The sequence below is a fragment of the Pseudorasbora parva genome, chromosome 15 (assembly GCF_024679245.1).
Source record: "Pseudorasbora parva isolate DD20220531a chromosome 15, ASM2467924v1, whole genome shotgun sequence".
In the NCBI taxonomy this organism is placed as follows: Eukaryota; Metazoa; Chordata; class Actinopteri; order Cypriniformes; family Gobionidae; genus Pseudorasbora; species Pseudorasbora parva.
Window position 1 is genome coordinate 35,693,608 of NC_090186.1, and position 25,701 is coordinate 35,719,308.

The 25,701-nt window shown below is 37.1% G+C and overlaps 1 protein-coding gene across 2 annotated transcripts; it reads left to right on the forward strand.

Annotated features, from left to right (window-relative positions):
• Nucleotides 1-1,049: 1,049 nt before the first annotated feature.
• si:ch211-243j20.2 (uridine-cytidine kinase-like 1) lies at nt 1,050-25,587 on the forward strand. Of its 2 annotated transcripts, none has more exons than XM_067417910.1 (15): nt 1,050-1,185; nt 3,135-3,337; nt 6,555-6,661; nt 7,359-7,529; nt 9,097-9,168; nt 11,961-12,150; nt 12,487-12,548; nt 15,182-15,198; nt 18,459-18,557; nt 19,582-19,675; nt 19,888-19,950; nt 21,269-21,391; nt 22,402-22,509; nt 23,563-23,719; nt 23,800-25,587. In XM_067417910.1, the coding sequence occupies exons 1-15, from the start codon at nt 1,073-1,075 to the stop codon at nt 23,874-23,876; spliced, it is 1,656 nt and encodes a 551-aa protein (XP_067274011.1). In that variant the 5' UTR covers nt 1,050-1,072; the 3' UTR covers nt 23,877-25,587. The 2 variants fall into 2 exon arrangements, with proteins under 2 accessions (XP_067274011.1, XP_067274010.1); XM_067417909.1 differs by lacking the exon at nt 15,182-15,198 and adding an exon at nt 16,040-16,059.
• The last annotated feature ends 114 nt before the right edge of the window (nt 25,588-25,701 follow it).

Sequence of the window (25,701 nt, forward strand, 5' to 3'; positions counted from 1 at the left end):
AGGTTTGGATAATTTTGTATAAATGATGACAGAATTTTCATTTTTGGGTGAACTACACATATTGTTCGTATTGTTATCATCAATAAGTTGAAGAGATTTTACAATAAGGGAAATCTCAACAACAAAGACAATACTTATTGGCAAAGTTGAGAAATTTGTCTTTTATTGTGAATAAAAAATTTACACTGCAACACAAACAAATGAACAACAAAATCATCATAGTCACTCCTAGAAATATATTTTTCAAATAAAAAGTTTGTCAAATTTTATAAAAGGAGAAAGATAAACACCCACATTTTCCTAAAGAGATATAACCTGATTGCAATGGTAAAATAAATTAAGCAAAGTTTCTTCCTCAACTCAGCAAAATACACATAAGTTATTATATAGATAAAAGTAGCAAAGTAGCAAAAGTAGCAGTCTGTGAGTTGGTTGGATAGACATCATGTATAGAATCTTAAAGTGTAGCCTAGCCTTTACCTCTCTTTTATAGGAGATACAAAAAAACAAAAAACAAAATGTCTCCATGCTCTCTTTGAGTGAATAGCCTGGTCAAAAATTGTTCCAGAAAATTGTTCCAGAAAAATAAATCTAGGGGGTGTGAAAATTATGTAATGTAACAATAGCTTTAAGTTTACAATAACTTTTTTTTTTTTAATCAAGAAAACAAACGTTTTTAAAAGTTTGGGCATAAATGTTGTGCCCTCATTAAAGCAAAGATGTGTTTTAAATAAGTGCACACATTGAATTAGAATTGAAAGTCCTAGCAGGCAGAGGAATTCAGGTGTGTTTCATTGGGGTTGCAGCTAAACATTGCAGGACAGTGGACAGAATTTGACACCCGTGTGTGCTATTTTTTTACAGTCTATGGTGCACGTGCACATAGACCTAGTTGAAATGTTGTTGTTTTTTTTTTACGAATTGTTCAAACAATAAACACATACTAATATGACAGTAATCTATATTATTATATATAAAGTAATAAAATAAAAGTAAGTCAAATAAAACACAATCACTGCTGAAGCGTTAACTATGCGTCACCGCGAGCGTGACGCAAAACGCACTTCCGGACATGCGTTATCGCGCGTTCGCGGCACAAAACATGGCGATGACAATGAGCCAAAATGATGTTCAGGTGCAACAGAAAGAAGAAGAGGATGATTCGTCGATGTCCAGATCTGACAGGTGAGTAGATCAGTTGCCTGTCGAGCTCAGCTAATGCGATCAGTAACTTATCTGGCAGACAAATAAAAGAGTGTTGTGTGTGTTGATCAGTGGCAACAACAGTAACGTTACATCAAGCGACACAAGTAATTCATTGTACCTGATTCGTTTGGTCTTGTTTTTTGTGTCTAGTTAAGTAATCTAGAATCAGACTTGAGTAGCTTCTTTTTCCGGAGCTGCTGGCGTGGCAGATCTTCCGTCAATGGAAAAATCAGTCGAATGAAGAGTTAAATTTAAAGAAACATGCAGAGTTATTAAGATATGTACACGCAAACATTACATTTATTTTGGATGCTAACAGTCGTTATTATTCTCTTTTGTTTGTCCAAAGGGAAAAGGTTATTTGGGGTGTGTTTACAATAAGGGTTATTGAACATGTCCGTTAGCGTGGTATGTGTATATTTAACCTGATATCGACAAAATATGCATACGTATAACCTTTGGCCTTCTTTGTATACACCAGAACCTAATGTGACACGTTCCTTGCATTCCGTCCACTTCCACAAAACAACATGCCAAATATGTTGTTTTGTTGTTGTTGCAAAAAAATCACTTAATTTAGATTGTTTTTCCCAAAAATCTTATGTCATTTTACTTATCTAGTAAAAGCATATTGATTCAAGAAACTTTAGATATTTGAACTGGAAACCCGACAAGCTTTTTTTGCAGTGTCACAGCACAGACAATAGAATTTGATATCAACTGCCCTTAATCCACATAAGCCTAGTGTGTGTGTGTGTGTGTGTTAAAGCAAACATCCTGACCTTTTAAGCACTACCATTGTGTAATGGACTGTATTTTAATTTGATGATTCATCATTAGCACCAGTGTGTGTCCAGTGTCTGTCCATATGATGAAAGTCTTACTCAAATGAGGCTCCAGTTTTGGCTGAGCAGATGTGTGGTTTCCTGGACAGGATATGAAGAAAGGTTCTAGTCCCTCTACCACACTAACAGAAATTATCATGTGAGCAGCTCTTTCTGAGGCCATCATAAAGACCACGATTTCCTCAAGCTCTCTATGAAACAGTGTTCAAAAGCTATGCTCAGGTCAGATGGGGCCGTTTCTTGATTATAAAGGCATGTCTGATGGCGACTTGGACACACTTCTTTGCTTTGTTCAATGATAATTGATCAGTTATCGATAATTGTTAAAGGGATAGTTTACCCAAAAAAGAAAATTACCCCATGGTTTACTCACCCTCAAGCCATCCTAGGTGTTTGACATTCTTTTTCAGATGAATACAGTTATATTAATAAATATCCTGGCTAATTCAAGCATTATAATGAAAGCCCAAAAAAGTGCATCCATTCATTATAAAAGTAATCCACATGGCTCCGGGGTGGTAATGAAGACCGTCTGAAGCTAAGCGATGTGTTTGTGTAAGTAAAATATCTAGATTCCGCCGGACCGCCTTCCGTATCCAACAAAAAGATTTGCGAAAGGCGTTGTGTTTCTGTGGAAGTTGAATATGGAAGGGGGTCTGACGGTAGCTAGATATTTTACTTTATAAAGTTTCAAATATGGATATTTTTCTTACACAAACCCATAAACCCATTGATTCACTTCAGAAGGTCTTTATTAAACCTCTGGAGCTGTGTGAATTACTTTTATAATGGATGGATGCACTTTTTTGGGCTTCAAAATTTGAGCTGCTGTTCACTGCCATTATAATGCTTGGATTAGCAGGAGTTTTTTAATACAACTCCGATTGTATTCGTCTGAAAGAATGTCATACACACCTAGGACGGCTTGAGTAAATCATGGGGTAATTGTCATTTTTGGGTGAACTATCCCTTTAAGTGACACATCATGAAAAATGTTTAGCTAAAGCAAATCCCATTGCTTTATAAAACAAAGGCCCTTATGTTGCATATGTTTGTTTGTTTTTTGTCCTTATTTTGTGGTAGTGGTGAGGATTCCCTCGATGGCCTTATGAGACACAGATGTCCCCTTACCCCTTCGCTTACCCCTTCCCCACGGAAACGGACCACCAGCCAAAGCAAAACGGAGCCTCCACTTTTAAGGACAAATAAGAGGACAATCTACACCGCAGGACGACCACCCTGGTACAACGTTACTGGGACCACCTTTAAAGAAGCCTTTGTCATAGGTGCGACACACATGCATACCTTTACTACATTTGATTATGGTCACCTTTGCTGCATTTATTTGAACAAAATACATAAAACACTGATGTTTGTGGGGGGTTTTGCCATTAATAAAAAACTGTTCTATTCTGTTATATTCTATAATATATTTTAAAATATTATTTATTCATGTGATTGAATTTTTAGCATCATTACTCCATTCTTCAGTGACGCATGATCCTTCAGAAATCATTCTAATATGCTGACTTGCTGCTTAATAATTTTTGTGGAAGCTGTGAAGCATTGATTCCAGGATTCTTTGATAGATTTCTAAAGAACTTGGATTTCTGAAATATAAATCTTTTATGACAATACAAAAGCCTTTTCTGCCCACTTTGTTTAAGTAAATGCATCCTTTCTGAATAAAAATATCAATTTCTTGGGAATCAAAATTACCCCAAACTTTTGAATGGTAGTGCATATATCTTAAGGCATGGTTTACATTTCTCTTAAGTTGACCAGAAGACATTAGTATTGCAGAGTTTACACGTTTGTCGAGTGAATCTGAGCTCTGAGGTCATTAGTATGCAATCCATTACTCACAAAGTGCCTGTCGTACGGGCTACAATTTCACACTTGAATGTGCTCCAGTCAATTATTCTTGTAAAAAAAAAGTCTGGTGTGACTGTCATCCATGCTCAGTCGGTCTGAGAGAAACTAATAAATCCACCCAAGTGGAATGATCTTCCCTTAGCAAAGGTCAGAGAAACAGGGAGACGAGAGAGGACATAAGAACACTAAAGCAGTTTTAAGTAACTTTAGTCTATAGAACAAGAAGCAGATTTTTGTTATTCCCACTGGTGGTGTATCTTATTTTTTGTAGTGTTTTCTTTATGGCCTTTATTCTAGAGATCTGATACTTTAGTATCGTAAAATGTAGTGGTCAGCATGTCTTACATGACTGGCTTTTGTATAATGCACAGTCAGATGAGTTGTCTAATCCAAGCTACATTTTTAGTTTTTGTTATTAAGGTTGGACAGATACTAGCAATTTATTATTATTAAATATTATATTATTAGCACAGTGACTCTAAAACCATGTTATTATTATTATTTTAAATATTTTTGGGGATTTACTTCACATCCATTTTTTAATTGTTACCTTGATAAAATAGCTGTGTTTGTAACATAGTGGATGTGGACAATAGCCAGGTTTTGCAATTGAAACTTATAAAAAAAAAAAGTAAAGCTGGGTGATATTTATTTTCATTGTGGCACAATATTAATATAATAAAAAAATTACACACACTTGCAGTGCATCTGGAAAGTGTTCACAGCGCTTCATTTTTTCCACATTTTATGTTACAGTCTTATTCCATAATGGATTTAAATCATTATTTTCCTAAATTCTGCCCCATAATAACAATGTGCACGAATTTTGTTTGAAATCTTTGGAAATTTATAAATATTTTAAAAAAATCACAGCCTTTGCTCAATACTTTGTTGAAGCACCTTTGGCACCAATTACAGCCTCAAGTCTTTTTGAGTATAATGCTACAAGCTTGACATGCCTATTTTTGGGCAGTTTCTCCCATTCTTCTTTCCAGGACCTCTAAGCTCTATCAGGTTGAATGGGGAGTGTCAGTGCACAGACGTTTTCAGAGCTCTACAGAGATGTTCAATGCTGCTTTCCACTCCACTATTAGACACGCACTTGCGAACTTCCCTAAGCACTTCCCCTCGGGGCAATCCCATCTGCTATTTTGAAGTGCGTTCCACTTTGTGAAGTGGACAAGGGAAGTTTATATGGACAGACCCTTGCTCCCTTGACCGAGGTAGCGAGTCTACTTCATATGTACACTTCAGGCAGCTTCATAAACCACAATGCAATGTGATTGGGACGTCACTGCATATAACGTTTAATTTACCCCACCACAAACAACTCTGATATTTTAATTTTTTTTTTAAACATTTAAAACAACCCAAGCACACCTATATGGAATGCTGCATTAATCAATTTCGTAAAGGAAAAATAATAATAAAATACACTCCATAGTGGATTCCAGGTGATTAAGGGCTTAGGATGTTCCAGTTCAACTCATTGCGAAGGGTCCACCAGTAGTGGGCACTCATGCAACGTAAGCAATGATGCACATTTGAGTAAACGAGACAAAGGGAAGTTAGCGAGTGGAATGCCACACAAGTCTGGGCTCTCTGCCTGGGCCATTTAAGGACATTACTGCCACCACCATGCTTCACTGTAGGGATGATATTGGTCAGGTGATGAGCAGTGCCTGGTTTCCTTCAAACATGATGCTTGCCATTCAGGCCAAAGATTTCAATCTTTGTTTCATCAGACCAGAGACTTTTGTTTCTCATGGTCTGAGAGTTTTTCAGACGGTCTGTCATGTGTCTTTTACTGACGTCTGACGAGTGGCTTCCGTCCGGCCTCTCTACTATACAGGCCTGATTGGTGGAGTTCTGCAGACAAGGTTGTTCTTCTGGAAGATTCTCCCCTTTCCACAGAGAAACTCTGGGTCTTTATCAGAGTGATCGGGTTCTTGGTCACCCCCCTGACTAAGGCCCTTCTCAACCGAATGCTCAGTTTGACTGGATGGCCAGCTCTAGGAATAGTCCTGGTTGTTCTAAACTTCTTCCATTTATAGATGATGGAGGCCACTGTGCTCATTGGGACCTTCAATGCTGCAGAAATTTTCCTGTACCCTTCCCCAGATCTGTGCCTCGATACAATCATGGCTCTGAGGTCTACAGACCATTCTTTGGTTTTTGCACTGTTAACTGTAGGACCTTATATAGAAAGTTGTGCCTTTCCAAATCATGTCCAATCAACTGAATTTACCACAGGTGGACTCCAATCAAGTTGTAGAAACATCTCTAGGATGATCAGTGGAAACAGGAGTACCTGATCTCAATTTTGAGTGTCACGGCAAAGGCTCTGAAAACGTATGTACATGAGAATTAAAAAAAATAAACTCCATTTTTTATTTTTAATACATTTGCTAGACTTCAAACAAACTTCTTTCACGTTGTCATAATGGTGTATTGTTTTACAGTTTTAAGGAAAATACTGAATTAAGTCAATTTTGGCTGTAACAACAAAATGAGGAAAAAGTGTAGCGCTGTGAATACTTTCTGGATGTGTGTGTGTGTGTAATGTTTGCATGAAATATTTTCTCTTTGTGCATTTAAACAAACTGCCACTTTTGGTGTGTCCTGCAGGTCTGTGTGGAGGGAGTGCCTCTGGGAAAACCACCGTGGCCAATAAGATCATAGAGGCTCTTGATGTTCCCTGGGTTGTCCTGCTTTCTATGGACTCTTTCTACAAGGTACTTTCTTAATCGAGTTAAAGAAAACCCGGAATACATCTGGTTTGGACTTCCTTTTAAATGAACATCAGTGGGGTTATTGCTTCTAGTTGCATTTGCAGACTGCTGTGCCATTAAAGTGCTCCAAATGGAACTTCTTCATGTGTTGAAACTATTGAAGCATTAATATAATTTGCTCCTGCCCTTGTTGGATGTGCTGAAACCCTATGAAGTCTACTCATCAATCCTTTTTTGATTTAATGGCACATTCTTCAGCCTATTATTGGTCTAATTAAGTGGTTCAATCAATCAATTAGTTTTTCTCGGTGGAGGGAATTCTACTTGGCACTAGTACCCTAAAAATGTAATCTTTAAGGCCTGGGAATACTTCATTTTCTGCGTTCCGCTCCATCACTCCACTGTGAGCCAAGCGTTTTGTAGTATACACCTTTGGCCATGAACGCGAAAAGAAGCTTTCGGCACGTGCGCATCTAGTGAGCTTTGTTTTCAAGTGCTCCAGTCACTCGCACATGCACTGTTGTACACGCACCATCCACGTGGACACAAACATTGACAGACAGTGTCTACAGATGTCTGCAGACTTTCCTCCTGATGACAAAAATTGTCATGTGGACTGTTTAAGAAAGCAGGCAGTCGAAGTGTGCTTTGGGCTTTAGTGTTAGTGTATTTTTATCTTCCTTTTCTTGCTGACTTGCAGGTTTTGAGTAAAGAGGAGCAGGAGTTGGCAGCCAGAAACGAGTACAACTTTGATCATCCTGATGCCTTTGATTTTGAGCTGCTGGTAACTGTGTTGAGGAAACTGAAAAAGGGCAAGAGCATCAAAGTGCCAGTGTACGACTTCACCACCCACAACCGTCGCAAGGAGTGGGTAAGCAGTGTGTGATTGCCTGGTTAAGTATGCATGAGACTATATAGACTCATCCATACTACTGATGACCGTTTTCCCCTACAAAATAAAACTAGTTTCTGCATCACCAAGTAAAATTGCACTTGGGTTACAAGCATTTGTCTTACATTTTGTCTTTGCATATTAAGCTGGGATAGAAGAATGTTTTTTAGCAATTCAATAAATTACTTGTGCTTTATTGCTTTATATTATGCAACAATGCAATATAATTGTTCAATTAGTATATGTTCTAGTTCCTTGATGCCACATTGTGGCAGAAGAACATTACTGTAACGTAAATAACATCAAATATTTTTCCTGCATATTTATGCTAATTTAGATGGATTTACTGTGTAAAACCGATTGTTATATGGTTATCTCTGTATCGATTTAATTTACCTCGTATATTATAGGGGTTCTAACAATAATATATATTATCTCTCTCTCTCTCTCTCTCTCTCTCTCTCTCTCTCTCCCCCTCTCTCTCCCCCTCTCCCCCTCTTCCCCCCCCCCCCCCCCCCCCCCCAACCCAAATAGACTGTAGTCAATCACTGATTACAACTTTGTACAATGTTTGCATTTATTTTTTAGGCAACTTGCAAGTGCATGCCTGATAGAAATAAAGCAGTACCAGTTAAACCACTGCACTTTAATTACTCAGTTCAGAACTGCAGACATGATTATTTAGGGACTGTGCTGCTTTTATCGTCTTTCTAAAATTAAGGTTTAATTTCTCCATAAATGGGTCGTAATGTTTATGAGCGATAAAGGGAGATTTCTGCCTCTGTGGCATATACAGGTTGCGTGTGCTGATCAATACAGACTGAGTGACCATTGACGAGAAGCCTCGTGGTAGTGCATCTGTCTTAATGGGATCATGACACCATCAGGGTTCCCCTCATTCTGAAGCAGGGGAGCATGGAGGAAATGCATCACTGCACACTTCCACAGTCTGTCCCAGCACTGCCTCTATTTATTAACATCATTTAAAGTAAAAAATAAATAAATATATAGTTGTAGTCCAGATCAAGCACTCCAAGGCATTTTCTGGGTGTTTTGTTTACATTATACCATATATAGTTTTGGATCATTTGATCAGTTAGGGGTATAAACCAGGTTTTATATTAAAAAAAGCTCAGTATAATTGATTAATTATATACCATAATTGAAAAATGTATCAATGCATTTTTACATTTCATTATATTATAATCATAATTAGGGCTGTCAAATGTTTAATTGTGATTAATCACATCCAAAATGAAATTGTGTTCACATATGTGTGTGTATGGTGTATAATTATGTATATTTGAATACACACACATACATATATACATGCACATGCATGCATATTTTTGAGAAATATTTGCATGTGTGTATACGGTTCTCTATAAAAAAATGTAACTTGAACTTGATTTAATTTGATGTAATTAATGATTTATTAGCATTTAATTTGATTAATTAATTGCCATATCGTGTGATTGATTAGATTACAAATTTATGTTATTTTATTCCTGGTCATTTAATATTCTGTTTATGATCCTCTGTGCAGAAAACCGTCTATGGGGCCAACGTTGTGATATTCGAGGGAATCTTGGCTTTTGCCAACAAGGAGCTTTTAAAGGTAAGCCACATATTAAACTTGTCACCCTGGACATTATATGAAAGTGTCCGATATAATCTTTAAGTGTGGTTTGTGATATCACAAAGGGACTTGATTCTTGAAGATGGAAAGAGGGGAAGAATAATGGAAAGCGTCATAGCCTGATATATAGAAGAGCATCATGGGAGTCATAAAGCAGAGAGGGAAAAATGGATGTGTAGAAGGTCAAATGAAAAGAGATGTATAATGATAGGAAGAGATGAGGGAGTATTAGGGTATTATATATTCCCACAGGTTAGTGATGGATGCTGAATGACCAAAGTTTTTTCATTAAACATATTTAAAAGGCTGTATTGATCTGATCAAAAATATAGAGTTTTTTTTTTTCAGGATTCTTTGATGAATAGAAAGTTCAAAGGACATCAGTTATTTGAAAAAGTAATCTTTTTGCAACGTAATATTATTTACTGACTCCAAACTTAAATGGTAGTGTATAACATTTATGTAGTTAAAGGGTTAGTTCACCCACAAATGAAATTAATGTCATTAATGACTCACCCTAATGTCATTCCACACGCGTAAGACCTATAAAGTAGGCTTCATTATCATTATGTTACGGGACTGAGTAATCAACAATTGGGTTTACTGTATGTGTGTTGCATGAATGTGGCTTTCTGCTGCTTGCAAATGGAGACAGCGGATTGCCATTTATTTGCCGTCCTGATTGTACTCACTGTGCACAATTACACTTCTCGCTCGTATCCAATGTAAATCATCAACACTATCATCCCTTACATGTTTATTATTCGCATGCGCTGGTTACTTTCCTTCCTGAACAAGTGCGCAGCCGAGTGTGTTGCTTTCACAAGAACCATGCCACAGTTCGAGTGCAGCCACCTTCTTCAGGTAGTCTCGGGTTCGGTACCCCAGTGCACACCCGGGCATGACGGCTTTCACATTAGCAATTTTTCATATGAATCATGCCCTGTTTCGAACTAAACTGCCAGTGTGAAAGCACCCCAAATTATTTTTATTTTTTTTGTTTAATTCAGAGTGAAATGATCCTGTAAATTTCACACATTCTGGTGTGTCTTGTCTCTGAGTAATGGACCTCATTCCCACAAAACGGCCAGGAAGATGAGATTCCCTCTCCCTTCTACATTACCATCTCTGTCTCTCTACAGTCCTGAATATACATGAATACTGGTAAATGGTTAGATAATGAGTTTTAGTTGTCTCTTCTATCATTAAGGGGAGCAACTACACCTCTGGTTGAAGAAGATCAGGTTTATAAAATCGCATTCCTAATAAAACTGCACAAGGACTTTCCTCTCCTTGTGTCCTATTCCTCCTGCATCCGGTTGTTTTCCTCACACAATGAAGATGACTGATTCTTTTCTCTCTTTAATGGTGAAGGTACAGACTGGCTACAGGAAGTGAATAGGCGGCGTTTATTTACGGCAGCGTTGACGGTTCCCATTGCCGGGTTTCGATTCTTCCCTGTGCGACGTGTCCGGAAATCTATACAAATTAAAATAGGACTTATTGTGAACGTATTGGCAAAGCAGTTCATCCTGATGTGATTTATGAGCACCATGCAGCAGGCGTGCCGCAGAACGAATGAAACTCAACAAACGGTAGACCTTTTTGCATCTGTCGGCTAGAATAGGTCAGGGTTTTCATGGTAGATCTCTGTGAATACAGTGACCGCTCACATCCATTATTTAATTTGAGAGAACTTCGTTCAGGAAAGATGAGCAATGACTTCCTGTCCTTTACAACTTGATATACACTTGACCTTTTTCCAAATTCATATGTGTTTCTTGCATGCCTGCACACAGTCTTATAAGTTATACTTCGCCGTGCTGGCAGAGCTGCTGGCACCGCTGTTTTAGGGTGTTGGATTGTTTATCGTTATCTTGAAATTTAATGCCTTTGCCGTATCTTGTCGGCTCACTGAATGATATTCATTTTCAGCATCAGCACCAGCAGTACGTCTTGGCTAGTTGGCGTCACGCTCCACTACAGTGCTTTGATAGATCCTGACTTTTACTCTGCTGAGCCGCTTTTTAAAACATCCTATCACTTTGCTGCGTTGAAATATCTTATGCGTGTTTTCAGTAACAGAAACCGTTGAGGAGAGACAGTAGTAGGTCCTGGACAGATTTTGCCTGCCTTGCAAAATAATTTCACTTTGGACCAGAGGATAATAAGGTTTTACATGATGAGCCAGAACATTATGAAATTATGATACTTTTGGTCCTGACCCACCAAGGCATGGACTTTACAACACCTTTAAAGTTGTCTTGTGTATCTGGCAACAAGACGTTAGCAGCATATCCTTCAAGTCTTGCAGGTTGTAAGGTGGAGCCGCAGTGGGTCGAGCTTGTTGGTCCAGCACATCCCATAGATCAGGGTTATTCAGATAAATCTTCACCTGGAGGGCCAATGCGTTGCAGAGTTTAGCTCCACTCCTGATTACGTCCACATGAATGACCGGACACAGCAGAACATTGCCCAGAGCATCACACAGGCTCAAACCTGGACTCATAGGACCAAATAAAAGCTCTAGAAACCATCAATGAACTATGGTGGAAACATGTTTCCCTTTATCCGAAGCACAGGGACACTTTATATTAAACCCTTAAAAGTGCACCAGAATGCACATAGTCAAAAGCTGGTTTCATTTAGGATTATAATTATCGAAGTATTTGTTCTTTGCAGTCCTAACTTTTTTGTCCTTTTCGTTTTTTTGTAGCTGTCACACAGTTTTTAACATTTTTGTATTGTATTTCTGTCTGTGTGCTCTTCAGCTGCTAGACATGAAAGTGTTTGTAGACACCGACTCTGATATCCGGCTGGTCAGGCGTCTGAAAAGGGACATCACGGATCGAGGGCGTGACATTGGAGGAGTCATTAAACAGTACAACAAATTTGTCAAGCCAGCGTTCGAACAGTATATCGAACCCACTGTGCAGGTTGCAGATATTGTGGTCCCAAGAGGTAGGTGAATTTTGCAAATTTCCAAACAGCAAAACGCCCACCGGTCTTGACAATTGAGCATGTTTTAGTGGTATTTTATTCCGAAATTTTGATTAATACATAATTTGATGATTAAATTATTTTATTATTTATTTTTTACATAAAATGATCTTAGAAATATTTTTCTCATTATCACCATGTGTATAGCTTTTGGTGGTGATATAGCAATTAAATGCATAAACTATAAAATATCCCTAGTTTATAAATTCAACTTTTAAAGTACAACGTGCATTTGAATTAATTATTTAAGTCATTATATACATTGAAAAACTATACCATTAAAAAATGTTTCCCCAGGTGGAGAAAACTTTGTAGCCTTGGATCTGATTGTTCAGCATGTCCACAGTCAACTGGAAAAGGTACGTCAAAAATGGCTCCTCATTCTCATCTGTTGTTTGATCGACATTGAGTGAGTGGTTAGTTGGTCTGTGCTTATTAAAGTGCTGAGACTGGTCAACATGCATGTTATTATCCCTGCTAGATGATCCACATGCTCCTAATATATATACACTCAAATGTTGCATGCATGTGCATATAAATCCCATGCCATGGTATAAGTATAATGTGCTCATGGTATAAGTATAGTTTGCCCTCTGGTGGCCATACTGTACCGATGATACAAGATATATTGTTCTAAATTGCATGCCTGTTGGTTAAAATAAGAAACGGCCTGGCCAGTAATCTTGATCTTCATTTTACAAACCGCCTTCCCCTTACTTTCTGGACATTTAGAATCATTCGGATTCTTTCCTCATAGTTTATGACCGTCCACGAAACATCAACATGATTTCATTTGCAACCTGTACAATTCTGTAATGTCACTTCTAACATGTTGAAATTATGACCTTGTTATATCTAAAAGTGGACATTTTGTTCCAGAATAAAGCCTGGACCAGTTATGAATGTATTTAAATTGTACCTAAATAGCTGTTTGGTTGTTGGTTTGAGTCCCCCTGTAGCCAATAATTTTATCCCTTAAAACTCCTCTTTGATCACCAAAATGACACATTTAAAAGTTTTTTTTTCCTGTTAAAAAAAGTCTTCATTCCTTAAAAAAGCATGAATGTAACTCTAAACCCTTGCTTCATTTAGAATAGCAGCTCACTGAATATGCAAAATAGCCCCGCCTCCACTCACTCACACTAGCTCAGAGATTCACTCGGTCACCTTCACTGTATTGCTTGTGTAACGGTATAATTTACCGTTAAAAAATAACGGTGTAATTACATAACGGTAATTAATACAATTAGCCTTGGGCTTGACTACGTTATCCAACAGCTAATATTGTGTTGCTAATGTTACAAAAACCATGTTCCCGTTCGCCATCTGAGTCAGACAGCTGCCTTCTAAAAATCAACAGCTAAATGCTTTGAACAACTTAGAACATTAGTAGAGAAAGGCATGTAATTCATCGTAACATTGTAATATACATCATATACATAATTCACCAGCGATATTGCTAAATGTACATAATTTTGTACATACATGAATGTACACGAAAAATGTACCAGGATAACCTGGCGCTTCTCCTTGAGGCTCCCCTGCTTCGCAGTGGTTTATGATATGCTAAAGCCGGTCCGCCTGTTGACGTGATTGGTTACATGGTATTTTGTGATGTACGAAACACCGTTGTTTTCAAAAATGTCTTTAGGTTCACTGCCGTTTCAAGGTGAAAATACTCCACAACAGGCAATACTCAGCAATTAACTTGTGAATTTGCACATGGTTTGTCTTAAAGCATATTAAAACCACCACTGACAACATTTAAACAACATTTAAAAACTTGATTTTCACCACAGGGGGTCTTTAGCACTATCCACTTTTTACATGCTCTGATAAATCATTCAGACAATATTCAGCCAAACCAGCAGATGTGCGTTAGGAAGGCAAATGTAAAGTCAATTTTGATTTTGTGTTGACTTTAGGTGTCTAACAAGGTAATTATTAGCAAGACAAAGATGTTAACACTAATGAACGTTTGGTGAGTGATCACGTGCATGTACTGACTACAGATGTATTCCACAAAATGGGCTTAGAGCCTCTTTGAAATGTAATCCTTTTCTTGTCTGGCCTGCTAAATAAAGTCCTGAGTTGGAAAATGCTTTTCTCTTCTTCACTCGATCAGTCACAGTGAGGAATGATCTTTAAGACTAATGAACCATGTGCTTTTGTACAAAAGATATCGTGCTCTAAAGCCATGGGGCCCGCATTGTGTTTCTCATCCAATAGAGGTTAGATTAGAGGTCTGCGTTATTTTGAAAAAGCATTTTGATTTACATTCACAGTAGGAAAAAGAAAAGTTCTTTTAATTCAAAAAATACCCTTTTCAAAGTAAATTTGTAACCTCAAACCTATGGAAAATGTATTGTCTGTATATGTGGTATATGGTCAGTCTGCTGTACATGGCCGCGCTGATAAAGATTTGATTTGTGATGATGTACAGTGAGGAAAATAAGTATTTGAACACCCTGCTATTTTGCTCTCCCACTTGGAAATCATGGAGAAGTCTGAAATTGTCATCGTAGGTGCATGTCCACTGTGAGAGACATAATCTTAAAAAAAAAAAAAATCCAGAAATTACATTGTATGATTTTTTTTAACTATTTATTTGTATGATACAGCTGCAATAATATGCAAGTCTGCAATTTCAGACCCCTCCATGATTTCAAAGTGGGAGATCTTGCAAAATAGCAGGGTGTTTAAATACTTATTTTCCTCACTGTAAATACGAGAAACGTAAATGTATATTAAAACAGCAAGAATGTGATTTGTATCAGCTTAAGTGTAGGGTTCAAGTATAGCTGATATTGCCATGAAATATTTTCCAGTATACCATGGAGAGGCTGACTGTTTGGAATGGCTTTTTCTGAGTGAATATCTCATTTCATGAGTTTGTCTTTTTTTCTTTTCTTTTTGTATTCTTCTCCTCCTTGTGTGTGTTTGTAATGAAAATACTTGCTAAACCCTCAACCGATTGCTCTAACCATCCCAGCGTGAAATCACAGTGAGGTATGGCTGCTTTTCCCCTCATTCCCTTCCATCTATCTTTCCTTCATTCTTTAAACTTGTGCTTCATCTGTCCTTTCTTTCCCTCAAACCTTCAGAGATGCAAACAGAGACAAAAGGAAAAGCCTAGCTCAAGCAATGGTGTTGGATACACACGACTACACTGAACAAATGAAATGTTGTTGATACACAGCTCCGCCCACATTGTAATCTCATTGGTCTAAAGAAATCTATTATGCTGATGTGGTGCTGATAAAACATTTCTTATAATCTGTTTAAAAACAGTTGGGCTGCTTTAATATTTTTGTGATGCATATTTCAGGAATCTTTGATTAAATAGAAAATAAAAAAAATTGTTTAAAAAAAATAAAATAAAAAGCCTGTCACTTTTGAACAATTTGATGCATCCTTCCTGGACACAAAATGGACCTGTTAAGGAAAAAATTATGTGATGACAAAAAATAGTTTTGTGAGGAAAAACACCATAGCTTCGCGGTGCACCTTTTGTCTCCACCTCCACTGTTATTTTGATGCTGTTTCTAACACGGGATGGGCCTATTTCAGTGGTTTTTCTCTTTAGGTACTGTGCAGCTCGCAAATTCCATGATTACATAGTCTCTATTCAGACGTCTGCAGTCATTTTATCATTTTATTCAGGCCAGCAGCAGCATTTCAGCTGAAAACCACTGACATACTACCCAGACCTGAGCTCATCTTGGCTGTGATCTGTCCCATCTGTTCCGTATAGACTTTAATCAGGTCGTGTTCTTTTCTCCCCCTCCCTCTCTCTCTCTTTTCTCTGTCTTGTCATCATCTCCCAATGATCATTTATTCCCTTCTTCAGAGGAAACTCCGCTGGGATATGTGAGGATAAACTCTTGCATCCTCTCGCCTTTTCTTTTTTATGTTTCCTTCATTTTTTTTTCTTTAATCCGTCCTCTGCAATCCTTCCTCACTTTATAAAACCATGTTCTGCTCCTTTAGTAACAATTTTACTATTATTGTTTGAATTTTTTTTCAACTTGCTTGTGTATGTTTAACTCAACTTCATCTTTTCAGAATGTGCAAATAACATTCTCACTGTCAATCTATCACAGTGTCCTAACCAGTCTCAACAGCGACTGGACATTCTGCCTCTTGTTTTCTATTTTTGTGACATTTTGCCTAGATAGCCACACCCACAATGAAATTTAATTGGTCCAAAATCCTGCTCCTTAAAACTTCTGATTGGTTATCATTGTGTCAATCTGCTCAGCAGTTTTGTGTTCAGTGTAGATAATTTTTTGTTGCTGAACACACTTTATATCGCTTCTGGTTAGGACATGGTGGCTGCATCCGAAATCGCATACTTCCATACTATATATAGTAGGCGAAAAACAGTATGTGATAAAAGAAGTATGTCCGAATTCACATTACTCATAAAAGAGTGGGTAAAAAGTACCCGGGTGACCTATTCTTCCAGTGAGATTCTGAAATGTGCATGACACTTTACTATCCCAATTGGGACATTACTGACGCTAGTAGGTCACATTATAATGATAACATGGCGAATACAGTACGTCCAGATACATGATACATTTATACTATACACTAGGGATGGGCATTCGATTAAACGTTCTTAGTCGATCGTCGGGAGAATTAACGATCAATTAATCATTAATATTTTTTATAATAAAATGTATTATTTAACTTTTATAATTCAAAAATGCAATGAATACAAAAATGCAGCGTGTTTTTCCTCGATGAGACCTTTATTACAAGATCAACTTGTGGCAGATAGTAAACTACGTTCAGTTAGCCAAACCGAACATATCACGTGCCTATGCGTTTCTGCGTTGCGTTTTAATGTCTTTGCACATGAGAAGCGTGTCTGACGCGGTGTTGCTGCTGCTGCTGCTATTGATGTACAGGGAAGGCCTATACTTCATATTAAACATAAATATATAGACTACTGATACAGCAAAGAAGCCGAATATTTTGTTCTGTAACAGGTGCAATATTTCAAAATCGATAATTGTTTTTTTTATTATAATTATGCATATATCTGCATTTATGTTAACCTAGAGACTTTCAAACATCAAAATGTCATTTTTTTTAATGTGCGTTCGTGTCAAAATAACATTTTCTATTTTGCTTGGAAATGCTTTCAACACACGTGTCGCTTGAAAAATAGGCATCGGTTCTCCAGCATGCACGTGCTCTCGTATTCTTATTCTCGATTCTTAATTGCTTCAAGACTCGCACTAAAACCTGCATTTAAAAAAAATGCATTTGATTAATCGAGAGGAAATTAACGTGATTGACGAAATTCTTAGCGATCAACTATTGATCGTTGATTAATCATGCCCATCCCTGCTATACACATTCACATTATATAAAATACTTTTTTTGTGGTCTTGAAGTAATTACTTGGTCAAAATAAGTACCTACTCAAGAGATGATGTGATTTCGGGCACAGCTGAAAGTGGACTGTGGGCTGAGTTTTGGTGAAACTGGCAGCCACGATGATGGAAATTTAGCAGCTAAATATATTAATGAGTCATTTTTCTTTCTTATCTGATTATTGTAGCGGGCAGTGGTGGCTCTCTCAGTCCTTGATTAGTTTTTCCGCATTTACAATATTGTAATTTTAAACAAATCAATTGAACAAAGCAATTTATTGTAGGTTTAGCCCTAAACCATCTTGTTGGTTTTATTTCAGATCCCATTATTTCACTGCAAAAAGTAGTTTACCCTAAAATTATAACTGTCATTTACTCTCCCACGAGTATGACTTTCTTCTCTTTTGTGAAGAAAGTAAGTCATGTGTGTTTGGAAAGACATGTAGATGTAATTTTTAGGTGAACTGATCTTTTTGTACATTAGATCTTTGGTTGCAATATCCTCACTTCTGCCTGCTTCTAATTTAAAGGCCCATTCACACCAAGTCTGTCAGTTATATAGATGATGCACATACTTATCATACTGCTCCTTCTACTTAGAAACTAGCTATAATAAGCCAACACATAACCCTTGGTAATACCTTATTGGTTTAAAATGCATTTATTATTGAAATTCTGACTTGAAGTGAATTGGCCTTAACTCTACCTTGATCTGCTACCATAACACTTCAAGCTCGCTTTTCAAACCATTTTTACACTGGGAAAAAGTCAAATATGATTATATTTGTCTCTTTGCCATAAACGAAACGTGTGGTGTTACTTTTTGTTTGCAACACGTAAAAAAAAAGGAGTGTTTACATCTCTCATCCATGTGCCGTATAGATCAGCCCTGGCATCTGCCCATCAGGGTCAACCTCTACCCAAGACTCTGAGCGTCATGGAGAGCACCCCACAGGTCAGAGGAATGCACACTATTATCAGGTATGAGTTCACCGTTCTTGTGAATACTCCAGTACTTGTGTAATATTACATAAGTACTTCAATTTGGAGGTTTCTTTTTTTTAATATATTGTTTGTTTATTTACAGTTCCGTTCAAAAGTTTGAGTCCGTAATATTTCTTAAAGAAATTAATACTTTTATGAAATGTATTTTATTCAGTAAGGAAACTTTTGACATTTATAATATTAAAAAATATTTCTTGCACAAATAACTTTTCTATTAATCAAAGAAAAAAAAAAGAAAAAAACATGATTTCCATCAAAATTATTAATCAACACAACTTTTCAACATTTATAATTTTGTTTGGCGGGGTAAATTTATGGTTTGTTTTCTTTTTTTATTAACATATAATATGAAAAAAATAACTTGAAGATGTGTATCTTCACATATTGTCATGTGATATACAATTAGTACAAATTATACTAATTTATGTTTCACAAAACACAATTTAATGTCAAGTTAGACATCTTACTGAAAGTAAAAATGTGTAGTTCAGTAAGTGTGTCAGATGTTCATGTGTCAATGAGGATTCATGTGACTGATTCAAACTTTGAGTCTCATTAAAAGTGGTTTAAGTGATTCATTAAAAGAATCGGCTCATCAGTTTAATTTAGTTTGTGGCTCATTCTGCCCTAGTGTGCTACACCTAGCAAAGCCAACATAATAATAGAAAGACTTGTTGGCATTACTTCATGGTACACGTCTCATCACATTAACAAACTGATCACCACTGTACTCTTTAGTGTACACCTTTGGTTACTCTAGTAGAAGTGTAAATAGAGAGCAAAAAAATGTATCATTGTGAGATGGACTTGAGATTGAGTTGTATTTGTACATTTTAAGCAACTGATGATTTGTAACTGAGTAATTAAAATAAAATAAGGATAGTTTTCTCACTTTATCTGAACTCTCAGACCTGTAGTTCCTGTTTACAGTATCATCCTCTCCTCCAAAACTCACATCATCTCTGTTGTGTATTATTGACTGTGTCCCCTGTGCCCCCAGGAATAAAGAAACCAGTCGGGATGAATTTATTTTCTATTCAAAGAGATTAATGAGGCTTCTCATAGAGCACGCCCTGTCCTTTCTGCCGCTGAAGGTGAGTGGACCGCCATTAATGACCAACTACCGGCTTTTAAACCTGATATTACGAGCTCTGGAAATTGGTCATCATACAGTGATGCATACACGTGTCAGGTAGCACCCCCATGGACAAATAAAAATTTGATGGTGTGAAGTGATGCAAGTCTTCATTTAAGATTATAGTGCTAGTTAGTTCCATCATTGATTCTTATTTCCTCTTCTCTCTAGCCGGTGTCTGTTGAAACTCCTCAAGGAACTGTATATGAAGGGAAGAGGCTGAGCGGGAAAAGGGTTTGTTTATTTATATAAAAATGACTAGATCAAATCAAAGTTATTATTGTTAACTAACGGTATGTTCACACACTTGGTTCACACGTTTGCTCTGTTAATGCGGTTCATCTGAATAAGTGTGAACACTGGCATCTGCGCACCAAACAAACGGACCGAGACCAGATGATGGTCGAACTTTGGTGCAGTAGAGTGAAATATGAACGCAACACAGACATTTAAACAAAAAAAAAAGGACATGTCACAATATGCAGCCCTAAGAAGGACAGAATTGTCAAGCATACCTGTTTTTTTCACCTGTTCAGTTTGGTACAGGCATCATAACAGTCTCTTGGTAGCATATCTTCGTTTGTGTGTGGGACGGAGGGATTCCTGCCGCTGTTTTGACATCTTTGCACATTTTATAAGCTCTTCACGAGTTCTCAGCTGGTCAAAATACCATCATATGAAGGCTACGCACATACAACGAAAGCATTTAGGCCAGCGCATGGCATTGTTTTGTGTGTTCGACAAGTTCCGTCACAAAATATACATAAAAGCTGGCGGTTTTTTTTTCTTTTTTTTTCTAGGTTTGGTGTGAAATGGGACCGTAACAAAGTTCATAGATATGGGAAGATGAAGGCGGGAATCGGCGACCGTTCAACAAACTTTAATAAATAAACAAACTGAAAGTAAAAACGTCCTCCTCGCGGACAACTGCTGCGTATACACATGATAAGCCGTAAACAAAACAACATAAAATCCAGGCCTGGTCCTCTCTCGTCGTCCTTTCATGTCATCACTTCTCCTTTTATCCGTGAGAGGATTCGAGACCGGTGTGACTTGCAGATGACGCTCATCTGCAATCAAGCCACCGACCTCGCGCCACTCTCTTGCGGATCTCGCCCGCCCTGCTTGTCACAATGACAGTGAACGCTAAGCAAACCAGGACTATATCTATTGGTTTCTTTTTTTGGTCTGGACCAAAGTAACTAAGAGAACCAAACTACAAGTGTGAACACACCCTAAAGCTATTAAAAACTTTTCTGTTCATTGAAATAAAGCTGAAAAAAATATAAATATTAGTTACTGAATTTTTTTAGAAATGTTGCCTTGGCAATAAACGGAAATAATTTGAAAATTGAAGCACTAAAATGATTACCTAAAAATAAAAAAAATAAAAATTGTATTAAATAAAATAAAATAATTTTTAATTTAACTAAAAATCTAAAAATCAAAGATAATTAATAATATGAATTTAACTATTCATTAGTTGCTATCTGTATTCTCTAAATGGCAGTACTTTTATACCAGTGTTTGTTCTTGTGTATTTGTTTGATAGATCACTGGTGTGTCCATTCTACGGGCAGGAGAGACCATGGAACAGGCCTTGATGGCTGTTTGTAAGGACATTCGACTCGGAAAGATCCTCATCCAGACCAATCATGACACAGGAGAGCCTGAGGTATCACATCTTCACCCATCCAACTGACACACATGTCTATACACAAGCTCTGATCAAAAAATGTCTGCGTTATCATTTGCCCTTGTGTTCTCAGCCTTGGTAAGACAGAGCATGTGATTAACTCATAGCCTACTGTTCGGGTCACGGTCTGCTTCACTTCTGTGGTTTGTCAGATTTGGGATCTGCGCCTGTTGTATAATGTATTTAACCTGATTTGTAACGCGTCATGATATACATGATAAACTGTGCTGACGCTGATGGATTGTTTTGTAAATGTATGGCGTACTGCTCCCTCTAGCTGTATGTTCTCTTTAGATTTATATATTATGTTTAGGTTTCGGGTTTTAATTTTAGTTTTAGTCATTTTATGTGCTTGTCATATTTGTATGTGTTTATAAAAATATTTATTTTTTGTTTAAGTAATTTTAGTAAACTTAAAATAATTCTTATGTTCATTTTAGTGCAAAACATTATTTCAAGATTTTTACTGATACATTTGAGAGTACAACTTTTAGCCACACCAGCCAATGGCTGATGACTTCAGATAAATGTACCGACCATGAAACAAGCAAAAACAGGCAGTAAAGATACCAGTGAAAATTCATAATTCTCTATCCCAATTTCGATACCACATTTTGACACCATTTCATTTACTCGCTAACACCAATTTTTCAAAATAAATGTATTTTATTTTTTTAATCCCATTTGGCTTTGCTGTGTTCATTTTAGGCACCGAATATACAGATTCTATATTTACATGCTGCAAAAAGGCTTAAAAATATTCTTTTTTTCCCATTAACTTTTTAGCTATATCACCCATTTCCAAATATTTGATCTTCAAGTTCATCTCATGTCCTTTTTTAAATTTAGAAGGAAGTCTCAGTGCAAAAACCACTCTCAAATTACTTGACGTCTCAATCTGTTTTGCATGTTTAGTGTATTACCTAATGGCACATAAATCTCTGCTCAGTCTACAAATCTGTCTTATTATGGTCTAATTTCCTCCAAAGCTCCATTACCTGCGTCTGCCCAAGGAGCTCAGTGAGGACTACGTCATCCTGATGGACAGCACCGTGTCAACAGGGGCGGCAGCTCTCATGGCTGTCAGAGTCTTACTTGTAAGTCACTTTAGCAGACACAAAGGTCATAGTGCTTTTCATTGTATAAAAAAAAACAAAAAACCTTTTTTTGCATAGTAGAGGAGTGATGGCTATATAAAAGGATATATATATATATCCTTTTAAGCCCAGCTTTTAAGATGTCCAAGATAAATGTCAACAAGTCCTGTTGCTTTGTACTGTTCGGTTTAAATGGATACCCCACACAATCACTTTTCTGAATGATCTTTGACCGCTCTCTTGCATAAAAAGCAAACAATCCTGGCCAAATTGCTCCTTTTTGTGAGTACAAAGTTGACATAGGACATGGGTGTTTAAAAAGGTCTGTCTGGCCTTTGTTGAATACTTCTGTCATCAACATGGCTACTTGGGAATATATAGATATGTTGCACATTTATAAAAGATAGATAGGTAAGTAGGTAGGTAGGTAGATAGATGATATGTTGTACTAGGTAGCCACATATATATATAATATATAATATATAATATTCATCAGTCCAGGCCATCTTTTTCCATTGGTCTGAGGTTCAGTTCTGATGCCCACATGCCCACTGTTGGCACAGGGGTCAGCATGGGCACCCGTACTGGTCTATAGCTATGCAGCCCCATACGGAACAAACTTTGATGCACTGTGTATTCTAACACCTTTCTATCAGAAAAGGCATTAACTTGAGCAATTTGAGCTACAGTAGCTCGTCTGTTTGATCGGAACACATGGGCCAGCCTTTGCTCTCCGCGTGCATCAATGAGTCTTGGCGCCCATGACCCTGTCGACCACTTTTGATAGATATAGACAACTGCAGACTGGGAACAGCCATCACAATTTGGACCTTGTCAAACTCGCTCAAATCCTGACTCTTGCTCATTTTTCCTGCTTCTAACAGATCAACTTTGAGGACAAAATGTTCACTTGCTGCCTAATATATCCCACTTACTAACAGGTGCCGTGATGAAAGATAATCAGTGTTATTCACTTCACCTTCATAATGTTATGCCTGATATCGGTGTGTGTATGTATGTATATGTGTATATATGTAAACTCATCTGTTACAGGATCATGATGTCCAGGAGGATAAGATCTTCCTGCTCTCTCTGCTTATGGCGGAGATGGGCGTTCACTCAGTGGCCTACGCCTTTCCCAAAGTGCGCATCATCACCACTGCTGTGGACAAGAACGTCAATGATGAGTTTCACATCATTCCAGGGATTGGTAAGAGTTCTTGATTGGCAAAAACAAAGGGAGAAAGGGGAACATTCAGTATCTTGTAATCCAAAGCAATTATTTTGCAGGTAATTTTGGGGACCGTTACTTTGGCACTGATGCTCCATCAGACTGGTATGAAAGTGATGAGGGGATGGACTACTGAATTTCATCGAGACGTGTATGTGAGCAACTCTGTCTGCATGCATCGGAGAAGGGAACTTTTAAGCACTTAATCTCATGATTGTGGACCCAATGCCCTGCCCTATTTAAGCATAAGCCTTAGCTTTCTCTTGCTACTGGTTTTTGCAATACTGTGTGCTACATGTGTGCCCATGCTCAATACAGGTCAAAGCATCAACGGACCCCCAAACATTGGAGATTACTTCTCATTAGCTTTCCTTAGTGCGGACATGACCATCACAATAAGCAGATTTTCATTACTCTCTGAACAAAGAAATGGAGTGGTATATTAAAGACAAAACACAGTTTGTTCAATAATGTGTTTGAAATGGCATACTACCAAACTTGTACTATTTTTTAGTAGTATGAGTATACAGAATATTCTGTGTAGAACGCAGTATGTATAATTGATTGCAAACATTACAAACTCAACGTTTGTTAGCTGATTTCATGGTGTCTTGACATTCTTTTGTTTATGTGGCATACATGTGTATTTGAAGTGCTTGACCAAATTGACATTATCATAAGTGAAAGAAATATATTCATCCGTCTACGTTTTTTTCAGCTTTAGTTTAACCTGCCTTTAAATATTGCAGCTTTGCTAAAACCGTGCAGAGATGTTACTACCTTGAATAGTAGCCCTTGCTCAAAGTTGAAAATTTGAGGATTTGGTTCGGACATCATTGTTTACTACAATGATGCAATTCTACTCATAAACAATACGTCTATTGTTTAATCTGCATTTCTTTTGATTGGTATTTTGAAGGCTGATAATCAATATATCAGTTTACTTGGTGGTGCTTGTGTATGTAAACGTGGGGAAATGAATTTTGTTAATGGGAAATTTAAATTTACCACCAAATGAATAATTTTCATCTCATCATTGGTTTTACTATTTAGCACTATATTGTCACAGAGGGGAACAAAGTCAGGGTTATAGTTTATGTTGCAGCCATTTTCTGTTATATACTTGAATTGTAAAGTTAATGTAGATAAATGTATATTTATTTTTCATTAGTTGTCATGCCTGATTGATAAGAGGCAGTGACGGATTAATTTGCAATGACAAAAGTTCAGAGAAAATTATTTAAGAACATTTGGGAGGTCTTTTAGCAGCAATTAAACCAAGAGAGAGCAAAATGTGTGCTTCTGAACGTTCCCTGTTACATGTCGTTTTTTTTTTTTTTTTAAGCCTGATTATAGTTGTAGTGGTAGTGCCAATACTGCAACCGGTGAAGCACTTAGAATTTTAGTGTAGAATTTTACAAAAAAATTGTTTATTTGGTCCCACTTGACAAAATGTACTTGAAATTGACGTCTTTGTCTCAGGACCCTTCATGTAATGTTATTTTTTGTTGTGTTTGTGTTTTGGTGTGTTTCCTAATAGGAACTGCCTTTTGGTTTGTATACCGTGGTTTAATGGTTTGGTTATGTTATTCTAATAAATAACGCATAACCAAATATTATGGATTTCAGACTTTACCACATTAGCAACATTGTTATTAGGACACATTTTATGTCTCCCCTTTTCTCTCTCTAGAGATGTGTACTTAATGATTTTGTTGTGTATGTATGATTACCCTGGTTTATCTGTTTACAAGCTTCAAACTGACCTCCAGTGCTGCAAGCCATTCCACTTATGTTGAACATTTTTGTGTCTATATAAAAAGCGCAATAAAATATCTTGTGCCTCATTTTTTTATTTTATTCTTTATTCATTTAAAGTTTGCATGGCCCGTGTGCCTTGTCCGTAATTTTTCGGAAGCTCTTTATTTTTCAAAATAAAATATCAGTTTAAAAACTAAAAA

Coding starts and splice junctions, on each gene's coding strand:
- si:ch211-243j20.2 (XM_067417909.1), top strand. CDS start 1,073: ATGCGTTATCGCGCGTTCGCGGCACAAAACATGGCGATGACAATGAGC. Junction 3,338..6,554: donor TAAAGAAGCCTTTGTCATAG/GTGCGACACACA, acceptor TGTGTCCTGCAG/GTCTGTGTGGAGGGAGTGCC. Junction 23,720..23,799: donor TCACATCATTCCAGGGATTG/GTAAGAGTTCTT, acceptor ATTATTTTGCAG/GTAATTTTGGGGACCGTTAC.